This window comes from Oncorhynchus mykiss, chromosome 2, assembly GCF_057628025.1.
Source record: "Oncorhynchus mykiss isolate SJ-2025 chromosome 2, ASM5762802v1, whole genome shotgun sequence".
NCBI lineage: Eukaryota > Metazoa > Chordata > Actinopteri > Salmoniformes > Salmonidae > Oncorhynchus > Oncorhynchus mykiss.
In genome coordinates this window covers 32385298-32409601 of record NC_143023.1, presented here as the reverse complement: position 1 = coordinate 32409601, position 24304 = coordinate 32385298, and the positions used below count along the sequence as shown (strand labels likewise).

At 41.0% G+C, this 24304-nt stretch overlaps 2 protein-coding genes and 1 long non-coding RNA gene across 7 annotated transcripts in view; 2 read left to right on the top strand and 1 right to left on the bottom strand.

Moving 5' to 3' along the window:
• Positions 1–526: 526 nt before the first annotated feature.
• Positions 527–9438, top strand: LOC149985056 (uncharacterized). The gene is made up of 4 exons (XM_090215050.1): positions 527–565; positions 8281–8698; positions 8779–8842; positions 9073–9438. The coding sequence occupies exons 1-4, from the start codon at positions 527–529 to the stop codon at positions 9305–9307; spliced, it is 756 nt and encodes a 251-aa protein (XP_090071176.1). The 3' UTR covers positions 9308–9438.
• LOC110487594 (uncharacterized) lies at positions 9073–18977 on the top strand. Of its 4 annotated transcripts, none has more exons than XM_090197180.1 (7): positions 9474–10227; positions 10662–10949; positions 11159–11255; positions 12211–13138; positions 13282–13351; positions 13606–13778; positions 14630–15524. In XM_090197180.1, the coding sequence occupies exons 1-7, from the start codon at positions 9909–9911 to the stop codon at positions 14783–14785; spliced, it is 2031 nt and encodes a 676-aa protein (XP_090053306.1). In that variant the 5' UTR covers positions 9474–9908; the 3' UTR covers positions 14786–15524. The 4 variants fall into 4 exon arrangements, with proteins under 4 accessions (XP_090053290.1, XP_090053306.1, XP_090053302.1 ...); XM_090197176.1 differs by lacking the exons at positions 12211–13138; positions 13282–13351; positions 13606–13778; positions 14630–15524 and adding exons at positions 16114–16324; positions 16453–16618; positions 17067–17317; positions 17787–18977 and having other exon boundaries at positions 9504–10227; XM_090197164.1 differs by having other exon boundaries at positions 9073–9553; positions 13606–15524.
• Positions 18978–20490: 1513 nt separating this feature from the next.
• Positions 20491–24304, bottom strand: part of LOC110487588 (uncharacterized) — a 29358-nt gene continuing 25544 nt past the window's right edge. For both annotated transcript variants that reach the window (XR_016486054.1, XR_005036445.2), the window contains one exon: positions 20491–24301. This is a non-coding gene — a long non-coding RNA (uncharacterized LOC110487588). The remainder of the gene's footprint in view (positions 24302–24304) is intronic.

Below are 24304 nucleotides of genomic sequence, written 5' to 3'. Positions count from 1 at the left end.
ACACTCTTAGAAAAAAGGGTTCCAAAAGGGTTCTTCGACTGTCCCCAAAGGGGAACCGTTTTTGGTTCCAGGTAGAACCCGTTAGAGTTCTATGTAGAACCCTCTGTGGAAAGGGTTCTACATGGAACCCAAAAGGGTTCTACCTGGAACCAAAAGGTTATTCAAAGGGTTATCCTATGGGGACAGCAAAATAACTTTTAGGTTCTAGGTAGCACCTTTTTTGTGTATATGGTGTATATGGGACAAACTAGATTCGAACCTTGACCTTCTTTATAAAATCATATAAACGTTCATAAATGAAATGCTCATTAAAAGGGTCAGATCATCAAAAGTAATGTATAATGCCAGTGATACAGGCTAGGAGTAGAGAAGTGTTTGTGGGTAATAATGTGAATGAGGCCAGTCATTTTTCAGGCAGGTGTTGTAACTAAAGCATTCTAAACCCAGAGAGCTGGGAGGGAGGGACACTGCCCTTTACTCTTTAGATGAGCCCTCTAACCTGCCGGCTCAACCTCAAACTGTCAACATGAATGATGCGCCGTCTTATTGCCGGATCTTACTCAAGGTGAGGTCTCCCACGCTGCACTGTACCGAGACATTTAGCATTCAAGCCTCTTTAAAACACCCTATTCCTCCTTAAAATGCCCTGCCCCCTCCATTTTTCACCAAATTGTAAACTCTCCCCTTTTATCTCCGGGTCCATCTCTCTCTTTCTCTCTACCTCTCCTCTTGCCCCTCACCCCAACTTGGATTTATTAGCTGCCATCAGTGGCCTGGAGAATGACCCCCACCTTAAACTCATTTCAATGGAGCCAATAAATTTATTTGGCAGATAAATCACTGCTTACCAAATGCTCGCAGAGCAGAGAAGGTCAAAGTCATGGAAGGGATAAAAAGGAAATTACAGAGATGGTGAGTTCAGATGAGAGGTGCCAACACCAATGTAGCATGTAATGCACATCTCCCTGTAGGTGGTGGTGGCAAACTGGACCCAAACCCCTTCACTTTTTTCTTCTCCTGTGTACTGTACATGAAACGGACTGAATAACTTATTCAAATAAAAATGTATTGAAAGTTTATTGGTCGCGTACAGTTTAGCAGGTGTTATAGCTGGTGCAGCAAAATGCTTATGTTACTATCACCTAACATTGCAGTAAAATGTCAAACAATTCAAATGTAAGGAAATAAAATACAAAAATAAATGGTGGGACAAATCTGATTAACAACCCAAAGAGCAGGGGATATATTAGAGAAAGCTCTGTCAAGAATCCAGTATATATATATACTCATATGTTGTGTGTATAAACAGTGTAACTAAAATACAATGTACAGTAGTAGAAATATTATGATGAGCTACATTGGGGATACAGTATTTAAATACACATTTTGAAACGGGAAGTGACCAGTGGTTCAATGTCTCTAACATGGGACAGCAGCGTTGACTGTGTGTGTGCTTGCATGTGTATGTGCATGTGTTTGTGAGTATGAGGTGTGTGTGTGAGTGTGCATCACCCGGTAGACGGCTAGTGATGGCTGTTCAACAGTCTATTCAACATTGTTCAAAAGAGCAGGGACAAAGAACTATGACATGACCTGACCAACAATTCTGTTACGTTACAGCCTCATTCTAAAATATATTAAATTATTTTTCCCCCTCATCAACCTACACACAATACCCCATAATGACAAAGCAAAAACACGTTTTTAGAAATGTTTGCAAATTCACACAAAACATTTTTTTTTACATACATAAGTATTTAGACCCTTTACTCAGTACTTTGTTGAAGCACCTTTGGCAGCGATTACAGCCTTGAGTCTTCTTGGGTATGATGCTACAAGCTTGGCACACCTGTACTTGGGGAGTTTCTCCCATTCTTCTCTTCGGATCCTCTCAAGCTCTGTCAGGTTGGATGGGGAGCATCACTGCACAGCTATTTCCAAGTCTCTCCAGAGATGTTCGATTGGGTTCAAGTCCGGGCTCTGGCTGGGCCACTCAAGGACATTCAGAGACTTGTCCCGAAGCCACTCCTGTGTTGTCTTGGCTGTGTGCTTAGGGTCATTGTCCTGTTGGAAGGTGAACCTTCACCCCAGTCTGAGATCCTGAGCGCTCTGGAGCAGGTTTTCATCAAGGATCTCTCCTTACTTTGCTCCGTTCATCTTTGTCTTGACCCTGACTAGTCTCCCAGTCTCTGCCGCTGAAAAACATCCCCACAGCACATGTTGCTGCCACCACCACCATGCTTCACCGTAGGGATGGTATTGGACAGGTGATGAGCGGTGCCTGGTTTCCTCCAAATGTGATGTTTGGCATTCAGGCCAAATAGTGCAATCTTGATTTCATCAGACAAGAGAATCTTGTTTATCATGGTCTGAGAGTCCTTTAGGTGCCTTTTGGCCAACTCCAAGTGGGCTGTCATGTGCCTTTTACTAAAGAGTGGCTTCCGTCTGGCCACTCTACCATACAGGCCTGATTGGTGGTTCCAGACTTCTTCCATTTAAGAATGAGCTGGACTCCACAGATGGAATACATTTGCAAAAATGTCTAAAAACCTCTTTTCGCTTTGTCATTGTGGGATATTGTGTAGATTGATGTGGGGGAAAAAATATTTCATCCATTTTAGAACGTAACAAAATGTGGAAAAAGTTAAGGGGTCTGAATATTTTCAGAATGCACTGTATTAGCATTTGGTTAGCACAGGTTAGTTAACACAGTGTCCAAAGAAGGGCCAGATGTATACAGAATGGTGTCGTCTGCATAGAGGTGGATCAGGGAATCACCCGCAGCAAGCGCGACATCGTTGATATATACAGAGAAAAGAGACGGCCCAAGAATTGAACCCTGTGGTACCCCCATAGAGACTGCTAGAGGTCCAGGCCCTCCAATTTGACACACTGAACTACGAAGTAGTTGGTGAACCAGGCGAGGCAGTCATTTGAGAAACGAAGGCTATTGAGTCTGCCGATAAGAATACGGTGATTGACCGAGTCGAATGCCTTGGCCAGGTCGATGAAGACGGCTGCACAGTACTGTATTTTATCAATGGTGGTTATGATATCGTTTAGTACCTTGAGCGTGGCTGAGGTGCACCCATGACCAGCTCGGAAACCGGATTGCACAGAGGAGAAGGTACTGTGGGATTCGAAATGGTCAGTGATCCCCCTTTGAAGAGGGGGATGACCGTGGCAGCTTTCCAATCTTTAGGGATCTCAGACTAAACAAAAGAGAGGTTGAACAGACTGGTAATAGGGGTTGCAACAATGGCAGCGGATAATTTTAGAAAGAGAGGGTCCAGATTGTCTAGCCCAGCTGATTTGTACGGGTCCAGGTTTTGCAGCTCTTTCAGAACATCTGCAATCTGGATTTGGGTGAAGGAGAACTGGGGAGGCTCGGGCAAGTAGCTGCGAGGGGTGCGGAGCTGTTGGCCGGGGTTGGGGTAGCCAGGAGGAAAGCATGGCCAGCCGTAGAGAAATGCTTATTGAAATGTTCGATTATCATGGATTTATTGGTGGTGACTGCGTCGCCTAGCCTCAGTGCAGTGGGCAGCTGGGAGGAGGTGCTCTTGTTCTCCATGGACTTTACAGTGTCCCAAAACTTTTTGGAGTTAGAGCTACAGGATACAAATTTCTGTTTGAAAAAGCTAGCATTTGCTTTCCTAACTAACTGTGTGTATTTGTTCCTGACTTACCTGAACAGTTGCATATCACGGGGACTATTCGATGCTATCGCAGTCCGCCACTAACTGGCGGTTGTTACGAATGTAATGTTGTTACGATTACTCCATGAGTCGTTAATCATGAAGCATACACCCTCACCCTTTTTATTTCCAGAGAGATGTTTATTTCTGTCGGCATGACGCATAAAGAATCCCAACGGCTGTACTGACTTCGACAACATAACCCGAGAGAGCCATGTTTCCGTGAAACAGAGTATGTTACAATCCCTGATGTCTCTCTGGAAAGCAACCCTTGGCCTAATTTCGTCTACCTTGTTATCTAAAGACTGGAATTTTGCGAGTAATATACTTGGAAGCGGTGGGTGGTATGCATGCCTCAGAAGGTTGTTTTGGGTCAGCCTCTGGAATCAGATCAAATGCCCTGGGTGGTGGTGTGAACAAAGGATCCGCTTTGGGAAAGTTGTATTCCTGGTCAATATGTTGGTAAGTTGAAGTTGCTCTGATATCCAATAGTTATTTTCGGCTGTATGTAATAACACTTAAGATTTTCTGGGCTAACAATGTAAGAAATAATACATAAAAAACTAATTACTGCATAGTTTCCTAAGGACTAGAAGAGAGGCCACCCTCTGTTGGCGCCATCTTGCCACAACTATTTTGGTCAAGTACCAGGATAAACAAAATTAAATGTGCGGTCTTATTCCATATGTGCCGTGATTTAAGAGGGGATCACAATATGATGTTAATTTGATTTGTCTGACCAACCAGCCAACTGGGCTGCTTATCCATGACCTCTGAACTCTTTCGTTTTTCAGTTGGCTGGTTGAGGACAGCACCTTCACTTGACGCTTCGGCCTGTATGGTAATGCCATGAAGTGGGAGGGGCAGTTATTTGAGAGGAGAGAGGCCACACAACATGAGCTCAAGGCCAGTGCCCTCTAACTATGTACCAACCCGCCTTAGCTATGTTTATACATCTTTGTATACAAACTACTGCCTTCTATTCCTTCATTGAACTCTAAGTCCATCCATCCGCCTATCTAGTTATCAATATTCTTTACATGCCTGCCAACAGTGTCTAACTGTATGCATACAGGCAGGCAGAACATATTCAAAGCCTTTGCATCTTTCTGTACATCTGTGTGAAGTGCTTCGAATTCAATTTGCAGGCTTCCTATATGCTGTGCATATTGATAACCTCTATCTACCATAGCAGATACAGTAGTACAGATTTCCAGGCTGCGCTCCAAAAGCCAGTGAAAGCATTCAGGCTTTAGATGGGAGTGCTGTGATCAGAGTGGGGCTCAATTAGCTACTGTTGTGGGTATTGAGATTGGGGCCGGAGGCTGGGGGCCGAGTGGGGCCAAATCCTCTCCTCCAGGCCCAGCTGGGGGATTAGGAGGGTTTCCTGTCCCTTGGCTGACCCTTCAAACCCTGCCCAGATGTCCGGAACCCCCCTGAACCCGCTCTTAACTCTTTCAAGACAAAGCACTCAGGTGACACCTCTTATCTCAAGGGCTCGCTCTTTTCTCTCTCTCTTGCTCTGCCTCTTAACGGCTTTCCCTGCCCTCTGGTCTTGAGAGGGGCTGTTCGTAGTGTCGGCTATCCCTCGACTGGACTCGCGGTCTGGGGTTCTGAATGACTTAAGGATGGAAATTAGTCTCTTGGTCTCAATCCTCTGCTGCATGCCTGCTGCAAGGTGTTTAATAGCCAACCAAGGTCGAAAGCCACTGACAAAGACTACGCTATCTGTATGAAATGAAGTGAAGAAAGGAAAAGTTGGTCTGTATGTATACCACGGTCTGTGGCTCTGTTAAAGAATCTGTCTGTGACCTCGCTAACCTCGTACTGTGCAGGTCTTCAGAAGTTGGTGGTGGTCCTTGAGGGGTCTCGAGGGTGACCCTGCTCCAAAGGACAGACACTTGGCAGGGTAATGACCACCCAAAGGGAACGCTATTGATATCTAAGAGGGCATGGAGAGATGAACGGAATAGGACTCTGTCCGGGTCAGATGCTGGGATTAGCATTCAAAATGGCTCTTATTTCTTAAACATATTCCGAGAAAGGTCCAAAGTATTTTCATGAAATGCCCAAGTATTTCCTTATAGACCTGAGATACCATATGTTTACACTGTTTTAAGTACGATGGAGTCTTTCACAAATGGGAATATAATAGCCCCATGTCTTCATCAAGGTTTGACAGTTTCAGTGTTGGATCAGTACTACTATACACATGCATGTTTTCATCACAATAAAGTACACATCTTGACCACCTGCCTTCACATTCAGCCAAATATGTATGTATATGTATATATTATTATCAATCTTCCTCCATCTCTCTACAATGTTCTGTTCTTTTTCATGTGCTTTTCTTAATCCTCCTCCTCTATTTATCCTCACCACCACCCTGCCTCTCCATCCCTTTATCTCTGCCCTCTTCATCATTCCCTCCTCTCCCTTCTCCTCCTCCTCTCCCTCTGTCATTGCAGGGCAGTCAGAGTTTTAGGGACCCAGTGAACTGTGAAATCGCACAAATTGCTGTTGCTTTACGTCTGGCCCAGCGACAGAGGGAGAGAAAGAGAAAGGGAGTGAGAGAAAAGAGGAGGGAGAGAGAGATTTTCTGCTCCAGCACTTCTGAACCTTTTTTGCCCCCCTTATTCAAACACACAGACACACATGCACACGCACAGCTGCAAGACTGCATATCTCCCCCCCTACTACCTCCACTTCACCACCACCTACTCTCAACATATAATCCCTCCACCCCCCATGATAAGACACCACCACTTTGCTTTAGTATCCGGGTCACAGAACAACTTGGTGAAGCAGCCTCAAGAGCGTTAAAACCCCTAGACCTGGGAGAGACATTTCAGCCACTTCTAATGAAAAGAACGCTTCCCCTAACACCAAAGTCACAAAAAGGCTAAAAAGAACATGCTTTGACTGTGTTTGCACTTGTGATGACTCCATGTTTTTTTCTATTTCAGTCAGACAGTAAGAACTAAGCAAGATATGTATACAGCATACCTGACTTTACCTCATATTGGACCATCCTTCTAATGATGAAGAGATGTCCAAAGCTATAGTTTTTAATGTTATATTTTAGGTTGTCTATTTGTCTATTTTTAGACAACCCCAATCTTTCCCATACTTTCTGCTCACAACAATTGATTTAGATTTCCATGCATCTCCACAACCTGAAATGTTATGAGCCAGCAAACCACATTATATGGATTTATCAACATCAATTTGTAAAGATGTTCCCATAAAACGTTCTGGCTTTATTTTGAAGATATAACGCACCTGCGCGTATATGATCGACTGTGACCATCCCTCAAAGGCCGGTACATACAGCATTGGAGCAATGGGCAACTTTCTTCCCTTATGTCCATATTATTTGCTGTATACTACCATCATGTGGAGCAAAGCTGCTACTGCAAGTTGGCCCTTTTATTTCAACATTTGCACTCTCTATGCACACTCACAGAGCCCAACACACACACACACACACACAATATGCACATACATTTATACTGACTCTACACAACTCGCACACCAACTCACATGCAAGCTGCTGCTACTCTGTCTATCTTATATCCCGTTGCCTAGCCCCCCTTTACATATCTACCTCCATCACTCGTGTCCCTGCACATGCATGGTATTGGAACTGATTTTTAAAATATTTCCTGTATATAGTATGCCTACTTACTTACTTTATTGTGTATTTCATATTTCTTATTATTTATCGTGTGTTCCTTTCTAGTGATACATTGTTATTGAGTATTGCATTGTTGGGGTTTGAGTTGGTAAGAAAGGCATTTCACTGTACTTGTGCATGTGACATTAAAACTTGAAACAAAATCATTCTTAATTGAGTTAGCTACCACTAGCCGACGCTGTGACTTCGCTATCACCTTTAACATACCTAATACATGCGGAAGTGAATGGTGTTTGGAGATAATTATCATGAACTGTGTCTGTTCTCTTTAATGTGTTATTTTCTCTGGTATTAACGTGTTCCTTTGAAATACCGCCGGTTCGTTCTCTTACCAATTTGTTGTTCTCTCATCACCTGTGTTAGAAGCTGTCGGCTAGCACTAGTCTTTAGTGCCCGGGTTTCAAAAAATATATTTACATAGTATAGCAATGTTCTCTGTTTTACAAAATGAAGACGACGCTCGAGCAGTCGAACATGCAGTTAGAACAGAGATGCATACTATTGTGAGTGTTATTTCTAGTATCAACAGTGCCAAAATACAGGAATATCAAAGTAAGTTGGCTAAGAAGGACAAAGAAAACGAAACGCTGAAACGAAAAGTTACAACCGCAGAACGTGAGGTCACAGCATTGCGAGGCTCCTTTTCCTCCTCCTGAATTTTCTGGAAATGAATGTCATCAAGTCAGGTCAAGAAGCACTTATGCACTTTCACCAGAAATGCAAAGAGGGAAACCAATTTGCAATGAAAACGAGGTGTCAAGCAAAGCTGAATGGAGAATAGATTTCCCCTGTGAGTATTGTCCTGATTGTTTTTATTCCAATGTTTAGCTCTTTGACATGCACTTACCAACCCCTACTTTTGTCCAAATATCTTTGTTTTGATCACAGGTCTCGTTGGAAGGACTCCTCCCCAGGTTTTTTTCCCAGTGCAAAGACACATCTCTTCCCACTGGGGCATCAACTATTTATATGTCCCATCACCAGAACCCTACTTCACATTCTGCAGAAGAGTCACGGTTTTTAGCAGAGCTAACCAGAGGCCAGTCCCCATCACCCAGTCCAGTCACCAGACCAGTGATAAAAGAGGAACCCTCTGACATTGAGACATTCTTCATTAAATGGGAGATGAGTGAGGAGGGTATTGGGGAGGAACAGGAGGGCCTAGGCCTGATACACATCCTGGGAAAAGAGTACGAAGCCCAGCAGACGGGTGGAACTCCAACCAGGCAAAGAGACGGAACTCACCCTGTTGCTGGTAGCCAGAGTGGACATGAGTATGGGGAGAGACCGACCAGGCATCTGAAAAGTATGCATGTGAAATGATGATTAAAAAGAATTCAAGTTTAAGAGGATCATGCCAATGACAATATGGTTCCATTGTCTCAGGGAGAGAGAGAGTCCATGCTGACCCTGAGAAGTTCCGGGCCTACAAGGAGAAGGAACGACGCAGGTAAATATGTTACTGTACCTTTCACTACCACAGTCTGGGTGTCCACCTTCAATATAGTCTTGATGAGAATATTGACGTTAACTTGAATTAAATTAATCTTAATTCCATTGTCCTACATGGACACGTTCATTTCAGACATTTGAAAACAGAGCATGCAATATGTTTATATTTGATCATGTGTATGTGCATTTGTTGAAGAATCTGTGTTCATACTCACACTTTTTTTTCAGGAATCAGCAGAGGAAAGTGTCGATATCAGATTTACCTGAAGAGAGAAGCATCCAGACGCTGTCGTGCCTGCAAATGTCCTTTTTCCCAACGAACCCCACACAGCCCTGCCACCTCCCACAGAGACACCTGGGGAGACTAGGAGACACCACAGACAGTAGAGGGGGGGGGATTAGGTCTGCACAGATGAGTTTAGGCTGCCGAACAAAGATTGGGATTTGGGATCATATTTGTTGATATTTCCTTTGTTGTTTGAGAGGATGATTTCTGTATCATATTGTAATGATCCAGTTATTCAATGAATTGGTTCGGGCTGTTAATGTTCTATGTTTTTTTTATTTGGAAATGTCGGTAAATTAATTCACATTGTACAGCATTTGCTTTTGTTCACTGATTTACCACTAGACGGTGCTGTGATTGAGCCACCCCAAGCACATTTGACACGTGACGCGCGCGATTGGCGCGGCGGAAGTGAACTGCGAGGTAAACGTTGAGACGTAATACAGTTGCTCTCTAAAACATGTCAAATTAATTTTCTTCTGAATATTTTATACAAGTGTGAGTGCCTTTGAAATACCACGTTTTCGTTCGCTTTCTCTTTTTGATAATATTGTCACTGAAGGGTTACAAACTGACGCACGCATCGGTAAAGTTGTTGGCTGCTGACTGTTTAGCCAGCTGAGCTAGCTAGTAATGTTACGTTACAGTGCCACAGACAAAAGGGTTAGCTAGTTATCACCTGCTTCACTCTGTGACTTGGCCAATTTAGCAAACTTGACAACGTTAGGTTGTGCGGGTGAGTTAAAAAATAAATAATAATAATCTCCCAAGTAGAGCAATGAATTCCTGTTTACATAACGAAGAAAACGCTCGTGCAGTGGAAAATGCTATCAGAACAGCGGTAAATACTGTCATGGATGTTATTTACAATATGAACAGTACCAAAATACTGGAATATGAAAGGAAGGTGGCAGAGAGGGACAAAGAAAATGAAACCCTTAAATATAAGCTTAAAAAAGCTGAAGACGAATTAACAACATTTCGAGTAGGCCTATCCTTTGAACTGTCTGCACTTTCACCAGAAAGAGATTTTGGGAAACCCATGTGCAATGAGAACGAGGTGGCAAGCGAAAATGATTGGAGAATGGATTTCCCCAGTAAGTAGCTCTCTCCCGATTGCTTGGTTATCAGTAGTTCATAATACTGTACATTCCCACTCAAGTCACCGGTGCATAAATGTCAGTGTGTACATCATTATAGACACTATGTTATGAGGATGAGTGTATTCGTAGTTGATATTCCCCATATGCTAAAGTAATGCTGTTGCCAGTACCAGTACTGAGACAAATCTGGTACATGAGGTCATGTAGCTAACTATCCAATTTGCCTCAGTATATGCTCTGCAGATTATCATTGTGTACTGGGTACTGCCCCATTTAACATGGCAACGCCTATGATGAGACATCTTTTTGTAATCTTGTTCATTTTAACCACCCTGCTGGTAGAGGCAACTTGAACATGTCTATGCTCAAACCTGGCTAGTTTGTGACCAGTTTGTGCTTTAGATATCATGTATTTGTTTCAATCCCAGGTCTCAATGCAGGGACTCCTGGGCTTTCAGCAGAGCGAGCCAGAGGCCAGTCCCCATCAGCCATTCCAGTCACTAGCCCAGTGATAAAAGAGGAGCCTGCTGACACTGGGTCCTTCTACATCAAATGGGAGATGAGTGAGGAGAGTATTGCAGAACAACAGGAGGGCTTAGGCCCGATGCACGTCTTGGGGAAAGAGTCTGATGGAACGTCTTCTGTTGCTGGTAGCCAGAGTCCAGGCGATAGACGTTCAGAACAGTCTGAGGAGACATTGACAGAGCATGTGAAAAGTATGCTTGTGTGTCTTGTCTCTGTCCTTTTCTGTTTGTTGATGTTGTGTTTTTTATAGTGGAGTGGTGAGGGGATTGTAAAGTTGTAAGGGGTCTTATGGGTTTAAAAACAACTGTCTGCTATGCAGTTCATGGTCAAATCCAAGTTAAATTCAGGTTTAAGAGGATCATGCCAATAACAATACGGTTCTATTGTCTCTTGACATCAGGGAGGCTGTCAAGCGCAGAGACACAGCGGCAATACAGAGAGAGAATCCGTGCTGACCCTGAGAAGTTGCGGGCCTACAAGGAGAGGGCAAAATGCCGGTATGACCTTTCATCCACACAGTCTGGGTGTCCACAATTTCACTTAAATGGCAATTCAATTTAGTTAAGTTGTCTTGCAAAACATGGAGCATGCAATATTTCTGACATGTTTAGCATATTTTAGTGCTTTGACTGGTCTGGATTTTGGGTTGTCGGTTAGTTTTTTATTTATCTGTACTGTGAAAGACAAATCCATAGTAAAATACTCTCAATGTGTTTTGCAGTGTAACACAGATTACATTACAATTTTGGACATTTTTTTTCAAGGTGGGAAAACAGTACAGTAATCTTTCGTAATATAAAGCTTCCTGTTATATTACTGTACTTCACATAAAGACATATTTACAGTTAAGAGTGTTGGGCCACTAACCGAAAGGTCGCTGGTTCAAATCCCCGAGCTGACTAGGTGAAAAATCTGTCGATTTAAGTCGCTCTGGATAAGAGCGTCTGCTAAATGACAACAATTGTGTTAAAATCAATAGTGCTTCACTGTCGGGAGAATATTTTAAAATATCATTGATTATCACGAAAGGTCTGTGTAAAGTATAAATGGAAAAGGTTTATGGTCTAACCGGACATTATGTTGAGCCAATTCAGCTCAGATGTCTTGGTTCCGATGCTACAGGCAGGATACGCTTCTGTCAGTAGATTCCTATCAAAGAGACTCTGACACCTATTCTTGGACTGTCAACAGTGAAAGACCAGTACAAAATGATCCACCTTGTTGCTAATGAGGACATGACAAATGGTCAAATTTGAAAGAAAATGGACTGTTACAAGAGCCTCCCATCATCATTGTCAATAATTCTCTACCAGGATGCATTGGAGGTACCAAATCATCTTGGTCCAGACAAAAAATAAACATTTAATAACATATTGGCTTTGTATATCACTGTGAACACTTGCCACACAAGCAACCATCAATTTATCCCATGCAATTGGTATTGCTTTTTAGGGAGGAGGAGGAGGAGGAGGATGATGATGAGGATTGGATCAGCAACTTTCATGTCCCTTGGCAGCAGACGCCTGAAAGCCTCAGGCGAGCCATTGCAGAGGGACGAAGAGTCGAGGCGGCAGATAGGCGGCTGATGGTGAGGATCACCGTTGATGCAATGCGTGTACACTGCCTCAACCCCAACAAGAAAGTATGTGCAGAAATAGCCAAAGCCATAGTTGCAGATTATCCAGAGAGCTTTGCAGACCTGTCAAAAGAAGGGGAACTGCTTAGCAGAAGGTACTCCTCCTTGCTCACCCAAATAAAGACAAGAGTGGAGCATGTGAACCGGAACACTGAAAATAGAATACGCAGACCCAAGACGAGCAAAAAAGGGGAACACAGCAACAGACAAGCCAAAACAGCAAGAACAAAAGTGGACAGTTATGGGTGCATCAACTGGCACCCACAGGACCTTCCGGAAGGGGAGACTCCTGAGTCCCTGGAAAACAAGAGACAGATTATGGCCACCATTTTCAACAGTGCAGGCCCCAGAGGTGTGGACAGGGGAGATGTGGATGAATTCATGAGGCTTACGTACATTAACCAACGCCACATGATAAATGCATGGCCAGCCCCAAGCATCGGTGACGTCAAGGAACAATGGCCTTTTCTTTTTACCAAGAGATGGCTCTGTGCCCACTTCCACATGCTCACTGGAGTTGAGATCGACAGCTGCCTCAGTGGCGCTCTGCTGAGCAAGGGAAAGACCATTGTCAATTTCTTCCGAAGTCAGAAACCCAACTGGAGGAGAGGCACCCAAAGTCTCCTCAATGACATTGAAGGTGACCTCAGTGGAAACAACAAGGACCTCACAGCCTGTGCTGCCATTCTTCTGGTGCTGTCCCACTTCAGAGAGAAAGAGGACTCTCTCTTCCTCTTGGCTGATGTAAGTTATTGTGTGTGATTTTATTCAAATAAAAAAACATTGTATTGTTTCATACTGGGACTATATACATTATACTGTGCTTTTACACACATGATTGATCATATCAGGATTCAACAACCTTCTTCTCTTTGTGTTTAATGTAGGTGAATGACACCCAGATGGATGTAGAGGCTCAGTTGCATTTGCCGGCCACTCCAAGACTTATCATGCTTGGTAATGACAACATTTTGTGTATGGACTGGAGATGATCATATTCATAACTCAGATTATGTCCATGGTGGGGCTAGATAAACCACCAGAAATACATACTGGTACTTAACTACATAATGTTAACGCTGAATAGAACAATAGGATGAATTCTAGCCTAAATACAGTAATATTTAATTGTGGTGGAACAGTAATATATTGTATAGGCCTATGTTAGGAAATATATTGTGTAACACAATCATTATTGCTGTATACTTCAGGGAGTTCCCTGCTGGCTTCATCTAAATGGATGGTGTCGCTCGAGGGGAGAGTGGTCTGTGTTTTGGAAAATCAGTCCGACTTTGCTGCTGCCCTCTCTGTGTTCTTCGGATGTTTCTACGTGTTCAATACAGAGTACCAGGAGGCAGCCTCAGCAACACTGGAGCTTATTCAGAGGAAAGTATTGAGCATTTATTAATCCAGCACTTACATTTGTCTTGCATGTCTTGCAGTTAAATTTCATTTAGTTTTTGCTTATCTCAGTTTTGAGAGACTTACTTAGTGTTGCAAAGGAAGGGTATATTACTGGAAACTTTAGTTTACCAGTAAACTACCAGATGTTTTGTATCTTTCAAGGATTTTATATAATCTATTACAATACATACAGTGGCCCTTTTGGGTACCTCAGATTATCACAGGTGTCTGTAATTATCTCTGGCCCTCTGTGTGGCCTTATCACATGTACATATATGAAATAATTAAAGAAGATGATTTTAAAATAGAAAAACAGTTGTAAAGCATCCTAAATATAATCCATCAATTTAGTGAATACCATTTTTAATGAATTTCAGCATGAAGTATCCTTTATCTTTTTCACTTATTTATTTTACTATGTCAGTATGCATTTGTTGTCCATGTTTTGGTGTCAAACTGCTGGCAGTTGTAAAAAAAAAAAAAAAAAGTAAATAGTTGGAAGAGTTAATTGAAAATAATGCCAACGTTAATTAGATTTTTTTTCATTAATTAGGCTATTTTCTCTTGAACCTTATAGTCTATCTACTAGAAACTCATGGACAATATGGACACGGATGTAAAAAAAAATAATACTATATATGAGTACATGTTGTTTAAGTTATTCAAATATAAATGACCAAAGTTGCAGTAGATTGCCATACATTTTCTCTTAATTACCAAAACTACTGAAGATTCCGGTAGATTAGTAAATTACCGGTAGCTTTGCAACCCAAATTGAAAGAATTGTGAAAGCAATGCCTGGATTCACTAACTCTTCCATGTTGACTGTTTAGGTTTCTAGTAGGGATCAACCCAAATGAAGGAACCAAATGCTCTTCATACCTTGATTCAGAAGCCGGGGTGAGCCGCAGGACTGGAAGAGTTGTGCAAAGGAAGACCGATGCAGTTGCCACCTTCCTCAAAGACCTGACTGAATTTGAATGGTAGAAACAGTTTCATAGGAGATGCAAACACACAAACAAGGACGCACATACATGATGCATAGCTTCAAATGTTGTAATGTTGCTCTTGTTTAGTATCAATCAATCACCACTACAGATTGCAATTGAGATCTATCATGATATGCATCTTGGAATATTTGTCCTATGTTTCTGTTGGCTGGCCCTGTCTGTGATGGGGAAACGTGATTGTATAACTTTTGTTATAATGATGTTCTAAATGATTACCGGAAGTGTTTTTTTTGTTGACAGATTTAAGATGTTTTGTAGACTTATTGTAAACAAAATCAGTGTGATAAATTATATTTTGTTCGGAACGAGTTCCCATTTCACTACAGTGTGAAAGGGGCAGTGCAGATGAACTTGATTTTCCTGCATTTAAAAAAATATATATTTCCACATGATGAGGTTGTAATAAAACTGAGAAATTGTGAAAATGATGCCCTTTGTTGTGTAAGAGCTGTTTGAAAATTGGCTGGAATTTCAGCCTGTTCAGTTGGGATGGAACTTTTGGCCCACCTCATTATGTCGCAATGTGATCTGATTATAATAGACCAATGATTGTTCATATGGGTAAGGGGGTTGGCTCTAGACCATTCTGTCAGCCAATCAGATCTGTATATGTAAATCATGTATATTCAAATGTGTTTCCTAACGCCCACATGATCAAACTGAGCATTTTAAGGGCCGAAGGAGGCTCAGGGAAATAAATGGTTAAACACGTTGAATATGTTGGAAGTTATTTTCATTAAATAAACACAGTGATTTGTTATACATATGGTGATGATTTAAAAATAGAATTACAAAGACTGCATGGGGGCTTAAGCTGTTATCTTTTTCAATATTATTTATTTGTGATAAAACATCCTCTTTTGGATTCAACTGCATTTTGCCATTGCCAATCTAGCTTGAGGAATGGAATTGGTCTACTTACAGTGCAGTGTTTTTCTCTGACTGGTAGCCAATCAATTTTGCACCTTAAATACAGTAAAATGTTCAAGTTTAAATACAATTGGCCTTAAATCAATAAAATCTCCATTAATCCCCAATTCATTCAACCTGTATTTGATGTGTGCGCTCTGCTGCTGAGTAGGTTATTTCAAAAAAATTGCACTTGAATGGGATTAATAGTGAGTGGGGAGGCTATGCTCAAAACTCACCCAATCTAGCTGATTGTAATAGGCGACACTCGGGGTACCTGTTCAAGAGGTCATTTTGACTGCATCTACTGTTTGTCAAATCAAATGTACTAATGTGCTCTCCTTGACATGTTTCTGTTTGTTTCTTTGTTCATTCTTTATCAAATTTAACCAATAGAACTCATGGCTCAACGAAGAAGGTGTGTGACAACTGCAAAAAGTTGTTAAATTGTGCTTCTAAAATATGTGAGAGCTGCAAAGCTGTGCAGCCTTTCAAGAAGTACCACAAATTACGCAATAAGGCAATGGACAAGACACTGATGGAATGGGCAAGAAAGACCATCCTGCACAACAACGTTGCCAGGTTCCTGGACTCACTTTTTATAATGGTAACCCTCTACATTTCTGGACACATTCTTAGCTTTATTCCATTTGAATTGAACTAATTCCCATTTTATTTCTGATTAGCAGCCATCTGATTGAAATGATAATTCTGTAAACTCTTTGTCTTCTTCAGCTCCGTAAAGTACATGCTCTGGGATTTAGGCCCATCCTCCTCATAGGGAAGCAGTCCCGCGGAGGCTGCTGGGGAGTAGAAATCATGATGCCCACCAACCCTCAGCCAGGTCTGGAGGAGGACTGCCTCCAGGAGCTGCTCAAATACTATGAATCTTTACTGAAGCGTAAGTTACTATGCTCTCTCTACAGCATACACAACATACACTGAGTGTACAAAACATTAAGGACACCCGCTCTTTCCATGACATAAACTGACCAGGTGAATCCAGGTGAAAGCTAAGATCCCTTATTGATGTCACTTGTTAAATCCACTTCAATCAGTGTAGATGAAGGGGAGGAGGCAGGTTAAAGAAGGATTTGTAGGCCTTGCAAACAATTGAGAAGTGGATTGTGTATGTGTAACATTCAGAGGTTTAACGGGCAAGACAAAATATGTGCCTTTCAATGGTAGTAGGTGTCCTTAATGTTTTGTATACTCAGTATACGTTCAACAGCATACATACAACAGCATATACCAACAACTCCCCTCTGTGTAACAACATATTAAGTTGAAGATTGCAGAATGTAAGCTACATTATTTATAAAAAATACCTGCCATTTTTCTTCAAACAGATATGCCTGACAACCAGTCCCCCACCAACTCCACAAAAGCCACCAGTGGTAGTGCCCTGGAAGGACAAGAGGGACAGGATGGAAACGTGGGTGACGTTAGCACTGGGGAAGGAGTGGACAAAAGGGCTGCAGATGTGGAAGTGGGAGAAGACGATGGAGATAGAACTGAGGGAGATGAAGAGGACATGGAACCTGACTACCGGCCACCTGCCAAGAAGACAAAGTAGAGTGAGCTGCACTACACCACAGAGGTGTGCTCTCCAAACTCTATTTAGCCATAATATATATTTTTTTAAATGTTGTATGCATGTTCCTGTTTTCTATCAACTATCTGTCTATGTGAGAGGCCCGATAAATAAACGACTTAAGGCAGAAAAACAGCATCATTCATTATTTTAATCTCCTTGTTGAAATGTACCAATCCAGACAAAATACATACATCTACTGAAATGTAAAACAATGACAGTCCACCAAGGTTTAGGCTTACTTCAATTTGCGCACGGTCTGTATTTATGACTGGTTATCAAATCAAAGTTTATTTGCAGATGTTATCGCAGGTGGAGCGAATTGCTTGTGTTTCTATCTCCAGCAGTGCAGTGATAATACCTAGAAAACATTAAGCACATCATCCAAAAGCAAAGGTTGGGCGGTTCTACAATGACAGCCCTAGTGTGTGTATCTGTGTTGTGGAGCCTGTGTTCATACTCATTCTCTCTTCAGGTATTATCAGAAGAGGGTGCTGATATCAGATCTACCTGAAGAGACTCAGAGACGGCAGAGGGAGGCCTGGAGAGAAGCATCCAGACGCCGTTGTGCCCGCGAATTGTCCTCCCTTCAGACGAACCCCACACAGCCCTGCCACCTCCCCCAGAACACAGAGACACCTGGGGGGACTAGGGGACGCCACAGGGGCAGGCAGTAGGGTGGAAAGTTTGGATAGCTACTGGACAGTCTTCTTTTGACATTCTATACAGACCACTTACTTAAAATGAGATCTTGAGCATGGGCTTTAACAATTTCAGGACTGAATAGATACATGGTTCATCTCTTTAATTGATGTCATTGAGCCTATCAACAGGAGGCACTGTTTGTGCATGTTCAGGAGTTTCCTGACAGGTGGAACTTACAGGTGTACCTTGTCATCCATACTTGCAGCGTTATTCTATCAGGTCTTCAATTTAGCATAAAATATTGTACAGTTTGTAATAGCAATAAAGTGAGACAAATGTTTTTCCTTTTTCATTTAAACATACTGTCTATCTTTTGCAACTGAATAACATTTAACAAACTGAAGTGTTTTTTTTTGTATTTCAAATGGTCCTGATTGGAAACAATTGAATAGTTGTTATAGAATTATGACCAACATAAATATTTATATATTATTAATAATTAAATATTATGACCAACATAAGAGCTGTTGAAGATGCTCTTCTCTATCTCCCCCACAGAGCACAATATTCTTTGACTTCTCCAGTGCATCCAATACCATACAACCCCACCTACTGGCCCAAAAGCTAACGGACATTAATCTCAACCCACACATAATCAAATGGATTGTGATCTGACCAATAGACCACGGTTCGTAAGACTGAACCAGGCAGTATCAGATCGGATATGTACAAACATGGGGGCCCCCAGGCTTCTTAATGAGTGTAATAACGACTGATTTATGGTTAATGTTGTTTCTGCTTGTTTCCCCAGAGTAGGATAGACAACTGCATTTCTTAACTCCTTTGAATTGAACTCTATGTTTTATGGCCTCTAAGGTGCAGGTGCCTTCATACTGTATGTGTCTATCTGTTTTCATCATGTGTTTGTTACATGTCTTCTCTTGTCCTTGTAATTTATTGATGATGCTTAGTGCTAAAACCATTTCCCAAGTCGGGATCAATAAAGTACTACTCTACTCTTTACACGTCACAGAAAAAATAAGCACAAATTACTTAATTATGAATCCTTTATCTTGACTAAATGCAGCTTGATATAACATTGAGAATATGAACTATCTTGACAAACCTTATGTGTGGAGTGATTCTAACTGTAGATAGGAAATGTGCATGCAGAGTAACTCAAGAGGTTGCACCAGTGTAGTCAAACAGGGAATTCAGTAACCCCTTTTGGACCACAAGCAGAAATAAGGCAGGTTGTGAGATATGAGATGTTGATTATGATAGGTTGTATTAGATTGTATTCTACAGACTCGGTGGCGGTTCTAGCTTGTATGCCCCCCCCAAAAAAACACCATTCTGCACTTACTGTCATTTTTATTTTTATACTCAATATATCACAAAATATAAAAAATATCAGCATAGTTTAGACATCTGCTAAGTTAGCCTACAGCATTGGAAATTCACCTTACTGAGCTTGGGACCTAGTCAATGTAATCACAGAAAACCTTTATGATGTTTCCTCAATGAAAGTTAACCACATCAATAATGTGCTAGTTAGGTTGGAATCTTTTTGCTGCAGGCTACACACATTATCATGATGAAACTGTGTGAAATTATATCCAATGTTATGTAAACTAGTTGGACAGAAAACTGAATATTGTCGCCCTATGTGTAATAGCATAGCAAGCAACATAGGCTAACAAACACAAGTGTTATACTAGCCTATTTCATTACATGCATAATATTATACTCATAAAGAGATGACATAGTTGCATACCTTTATCTTTTGCACGTTTCTCCTCTTCTTTAACTGGGCACTGATGGCTTAGACCTTTTCTTATCCATTTGTGTTGATTTGGCACTCAAGCACCAATACATTACCCATCTCCCAAACACTGTCAACCAAGAGTCAAGACTAAACCAATTCACCTTGGTGGTGTGCAGACTGGTTATATATTATTCTTAACGATTTCGCACAAACCAGAAAATGTCTGTGAAACTATATATTCACAGTATTTTGAATGAATTGTGGTTTATTTGGTAGCATTTCGTAGTGTGACTGGTTTTACTAATTGCATTAGTGCTGTACAAAGTTAGAGGTGCACTATTTGGTAGATTCCTCCTCTCCCCCTACCTCTGGCTTCCAGTGGTGATACCTGAGGTCAACCTACCCCCTCCCCCCTCCCCATCTAGTACTTCTGAGTGTGAGACCTTCCCAGGCAGTAGCCTGTCTAGCTCACAAACTAGAATCAGGGCGCCCACTCCGACAAGGTTAATTGACCCACAGTCCCACACGGTGACATGATATCATTGACGTGACGTGCAAATGAACGATAGAAAACCTATCGTGCAAATGTCACCATTCCAAAAACAATTGTGTGGTGGCCCCGTGCCACCCCCGGCACGATGCCGCCCTGGGCAGCTGCCCATGTCGCCTAATACCTAAATATGCCACCACGTGTCTCTGAATTATAAACAATGTATATGAGAAGAGGTTATAGTAACAATCTAACACTTTACACTTCAACATCTTGAAATATTAAATTTTATTGACAAAAAAAAATCTCTGTACAATGTTGCATTGAATATCGTCACTAAAGCAGCATAGAGTATCGCCAGTGTATGTAATTTGTAATAATCTATTGCATGTAGGATCCATCTTCCGTTGCCTAGCCCTAGTGCTTATAGAAAACATCAAAATGAACATAGAAACATCAACATGTATGGCATATCATGGACAGAAGAACCTTAACCTGAAATATTGCTCTTGTGTATTTATTTTCCCATTGTTTATTATAACAATAACACAAATATAAATAGCAGAGGTGTCATGCCCAAATGGGTCACAGGGGAACATGCTCCCCTCGGATTTGTCCTGTTTAAAGATATTTACATTATATACAGTATATACAGTACCTTCAGATGGTATTCACACTCAACTTTTTCCACATTTTGTTTTGTTACAAAGTGGAATTCAAATTGATTTCATTGTCATTTTTTGGTCAATGATATACACAAAATACCCTGTTATGTCAGGGGAAGAAAAAGTATATATATTTTGTATTAATGGAAAATAAAACACTAACATATCTTGATTAGATAAGTATTAAACTCCTTGAGTCAATTTATGTTAGAATCACCGTGGGCAGGGATTACAGCTGTGAGTCTTTCTGGGAAAGCCTCTAAGAGATTTGTACACCTGGATTGTACAATACTTGCCCATTATTCTTTAAAAAATGTGTCAAGCTCTGTCAAGTTGGTTATTGATCACTGCTAGACTGCGATTTTCAAGTCTTGCCATAGATTTTCAAGCTGATGATTTAAGTCAAAACTGTAACTAAGCCACTCAGGAACATTCAATGACGTCTTGGTAAGCAACTCCAGTACATATTTGACCTTGTGTTTAAGATTATTGTCCTGTAGAAATGTTAATTTGTCTCCCAGTGTCTGTTGGAAAGCAGACTGAACCAGGTTTTCCTCAAGGATTTTGCCTGTGCTTAGCTCTATTTCGTTTCTTTTATCAACAAAAAAAAACCTCCCTAGTTCTTTCCAACCCATAACATGACGCAGCTACCACCATTCTTGAAAATATGAAGAGTGGTACTCAGTGATGTGTTGGGTTTGCCCAAACATAACACTTTTTATTCAGGACAAAAAGTGTATGTATTTGCCACATTTTCTGCAGTATTACTTTAGTGCAAACAGGATGCATGTTTTGGAATATTTGTTATTCTGTACAGACTTCCTTCTTTTCACTCTGTAATTTATGTTACTGTTGCCGAGTAACGATGTTGTTGATCCATCCTCAGTTATCTCCTATCACAGCCATTAAACTCTGTTACTGTTTTTAAGTCACCATTGGCCTCATGGTGAAATCCAAGAGTGGTGTCCTTCCTCTCCGGCAACTGATTTAAGAAGGATGCCTGTATCTTTGTAGTGACTGGGTGTATTGATACACCATCTAATGTGTACAATTAATAACTGCACAATGCTCAATGTCTGCTTTTTTAAATTTGAGTTTTTTACCCTTCTTCCAATATGTGCCCTTCTTTGCAAAACATAGAAAACCCCCCTTGTCTTTGTAGTTGAAGCTGTGCTTGAAATTCACTGCTCGACTTAGGGACCTTACAGATAATTGTATGTGTGAGGTACAGAGATTGGGTAGTCATGTTATACAGTATCATTGTATACAGAGCGAGTCCAGGCAACTTATTATGTGACTTGTTAAGCACATTTTTACCTCTCAACTTATTTAGGCTTGCCATTACAAAAAGATTGCATACTTTGACTCAAGTTTATTTTTTCAATTAATTTGTTAACATTTCTAAAAACACAATTCCACTTTGACATTATGGGGTATTCTGTGTAGATAAGTGACACACAATCTGAATTTAATAAAACAATTAAATTCAAAACTACTAGCCACCTAGCAATTTGATGTTGGCTTTAGCTATCCCAGATAGGTTGAGGCAATCAATCAAGTTAGAGTAGCTAGCTTGTCTAACTATCATCTTCGCTGGCATGCCTGCTGGCAAGATTGGTAGACTTTAGAAAAGCAAGCAATAACTAAATGTACTGAATAAGACTCACATTCCTTTCAATATTTTACCCATATTTTAGCAGAGATGCAGAGAAGCATATTTCGTTTTTTTAAAGAATAACCAGGAGTATACAGACAGCTCAAAAGGTATGCTTAGATATGCAGAAAAACAAAAGTGTTTAACATAGAATTTAGCGTAGTGATTATGGCTGTAGATAGCAAGACAAATATGTTTAATGTGTTTGAAAAATGCAAAATTCTCCAACTAATGAACAGGAGCCAAGCCCACCTCCTGACCACCCCCAAGCCATTCATTACTGTATTACTGTATTTCATCCATATGCTCTGTTCCTATGTAGAAGCGTTGTGACGTTGGCGCGTGTTTTACGCACGCAGAACATAGCGTAGCCACATAGCCTGCTCTGCACTGCCTCATATCATAATGGGAATGCGATACTGTTACACTGCAGATATTGATGGATTTTATTGATATGTGTTACGACTTGTAGTGAAAGGCGACATTTAGCCTTGCATTAATCCCTTATGTATAATTCAACTTTAGGTAGCTAGAAGGAATGGTTTAAAATGTAAAATGCTCAAATCATATGCTCTTATAAGATGCCTAATTTGTCGAATAGTATGCACCGGCATTTAGGTTAGCTTTTCCCTTGTAGCCCATGCAATGGTCTGCCTGTCTGCAAACAAACCCCCATCAACAAGGGCGTCCATCTTTCGCAACGTCCAGGTTTGTGTAGGCCTACATGTAAATATTTACGCATTCAAACCGCCGACAGACAACTAAAATATGAAGCTTACTACCACCATGGCTATTGGCTACTGTTCAGATAAATTACCAGTTCATTTCTGTTATTTGTTCTTATTCCGCTCACAAATGTGCTCTATTCTAGTCAGACAGCTGCGACTGTTCTCGTGAACAAAAGCGACAGGCGCGCGCCAGCAGCTGACATCTCCAATCCTGCGCTGAAGCCTGTCTCCATATTCTGAATGTACCTAGTGTCTCATTATAATTCGATTAAATATAATCTAACATTGTTTACGAATACATGATTCATTTTAAATAGCATATCTGTGCTGTAGTGCCGATATTCGTTCTGGGTAGGTGTTTAGGCGTTTGTTATTCAAAGTTTTAAAATGAAGACTACGTTTTAACGCTCTATTTTGATACTGAAGGTTTGGATTGATCTGCTGTTGCTTTGGGCAGTTGACGACTGGTTTGGGGGATTATTGTTTTAGGACAAAGATCATCTCAAGTCTGGACTCGCAGGAAACCAAGTACTGGCATTTGTTTTTCACACCACTTCTACCTTGGCAATTTTTAAAGCATACTCATTTCATGTCTTGATGATGCCTACTGTCAGATCCTGATATATAGCTGCTTATTCAGGTAGGCTATATCAAATTGGGTTCAGTCAAGTCTTAAACTGCTAGGCTATGTTTTGTTCATTTTCTGATAAGTTTATTTTAAAAACATTAGCATGTTATCTTGTTTCAGGACCATGCTCTCAACTGTAAGCTAGTATAGGCTAGTGCTGAAAAAAATATTATAATAAAGTGGTAGGTGTATATTGTAGAATATATGGTAAATATGTATAATTTCAGTTTGAGATGATATATTACATCTTAAAATATTTTTAAAATATATTTTATTTAAGTATATACATATAGTTTTGAACAAGAATGAAGTCCTTACCTTATGCACTGCAATGTGTCCTGTCAATTAGTGAGCTTACCTGTTGGGCTTTCAAAGCGCGGACCCCAAAATTGGCATTTGTCATCCGCCACCCCTT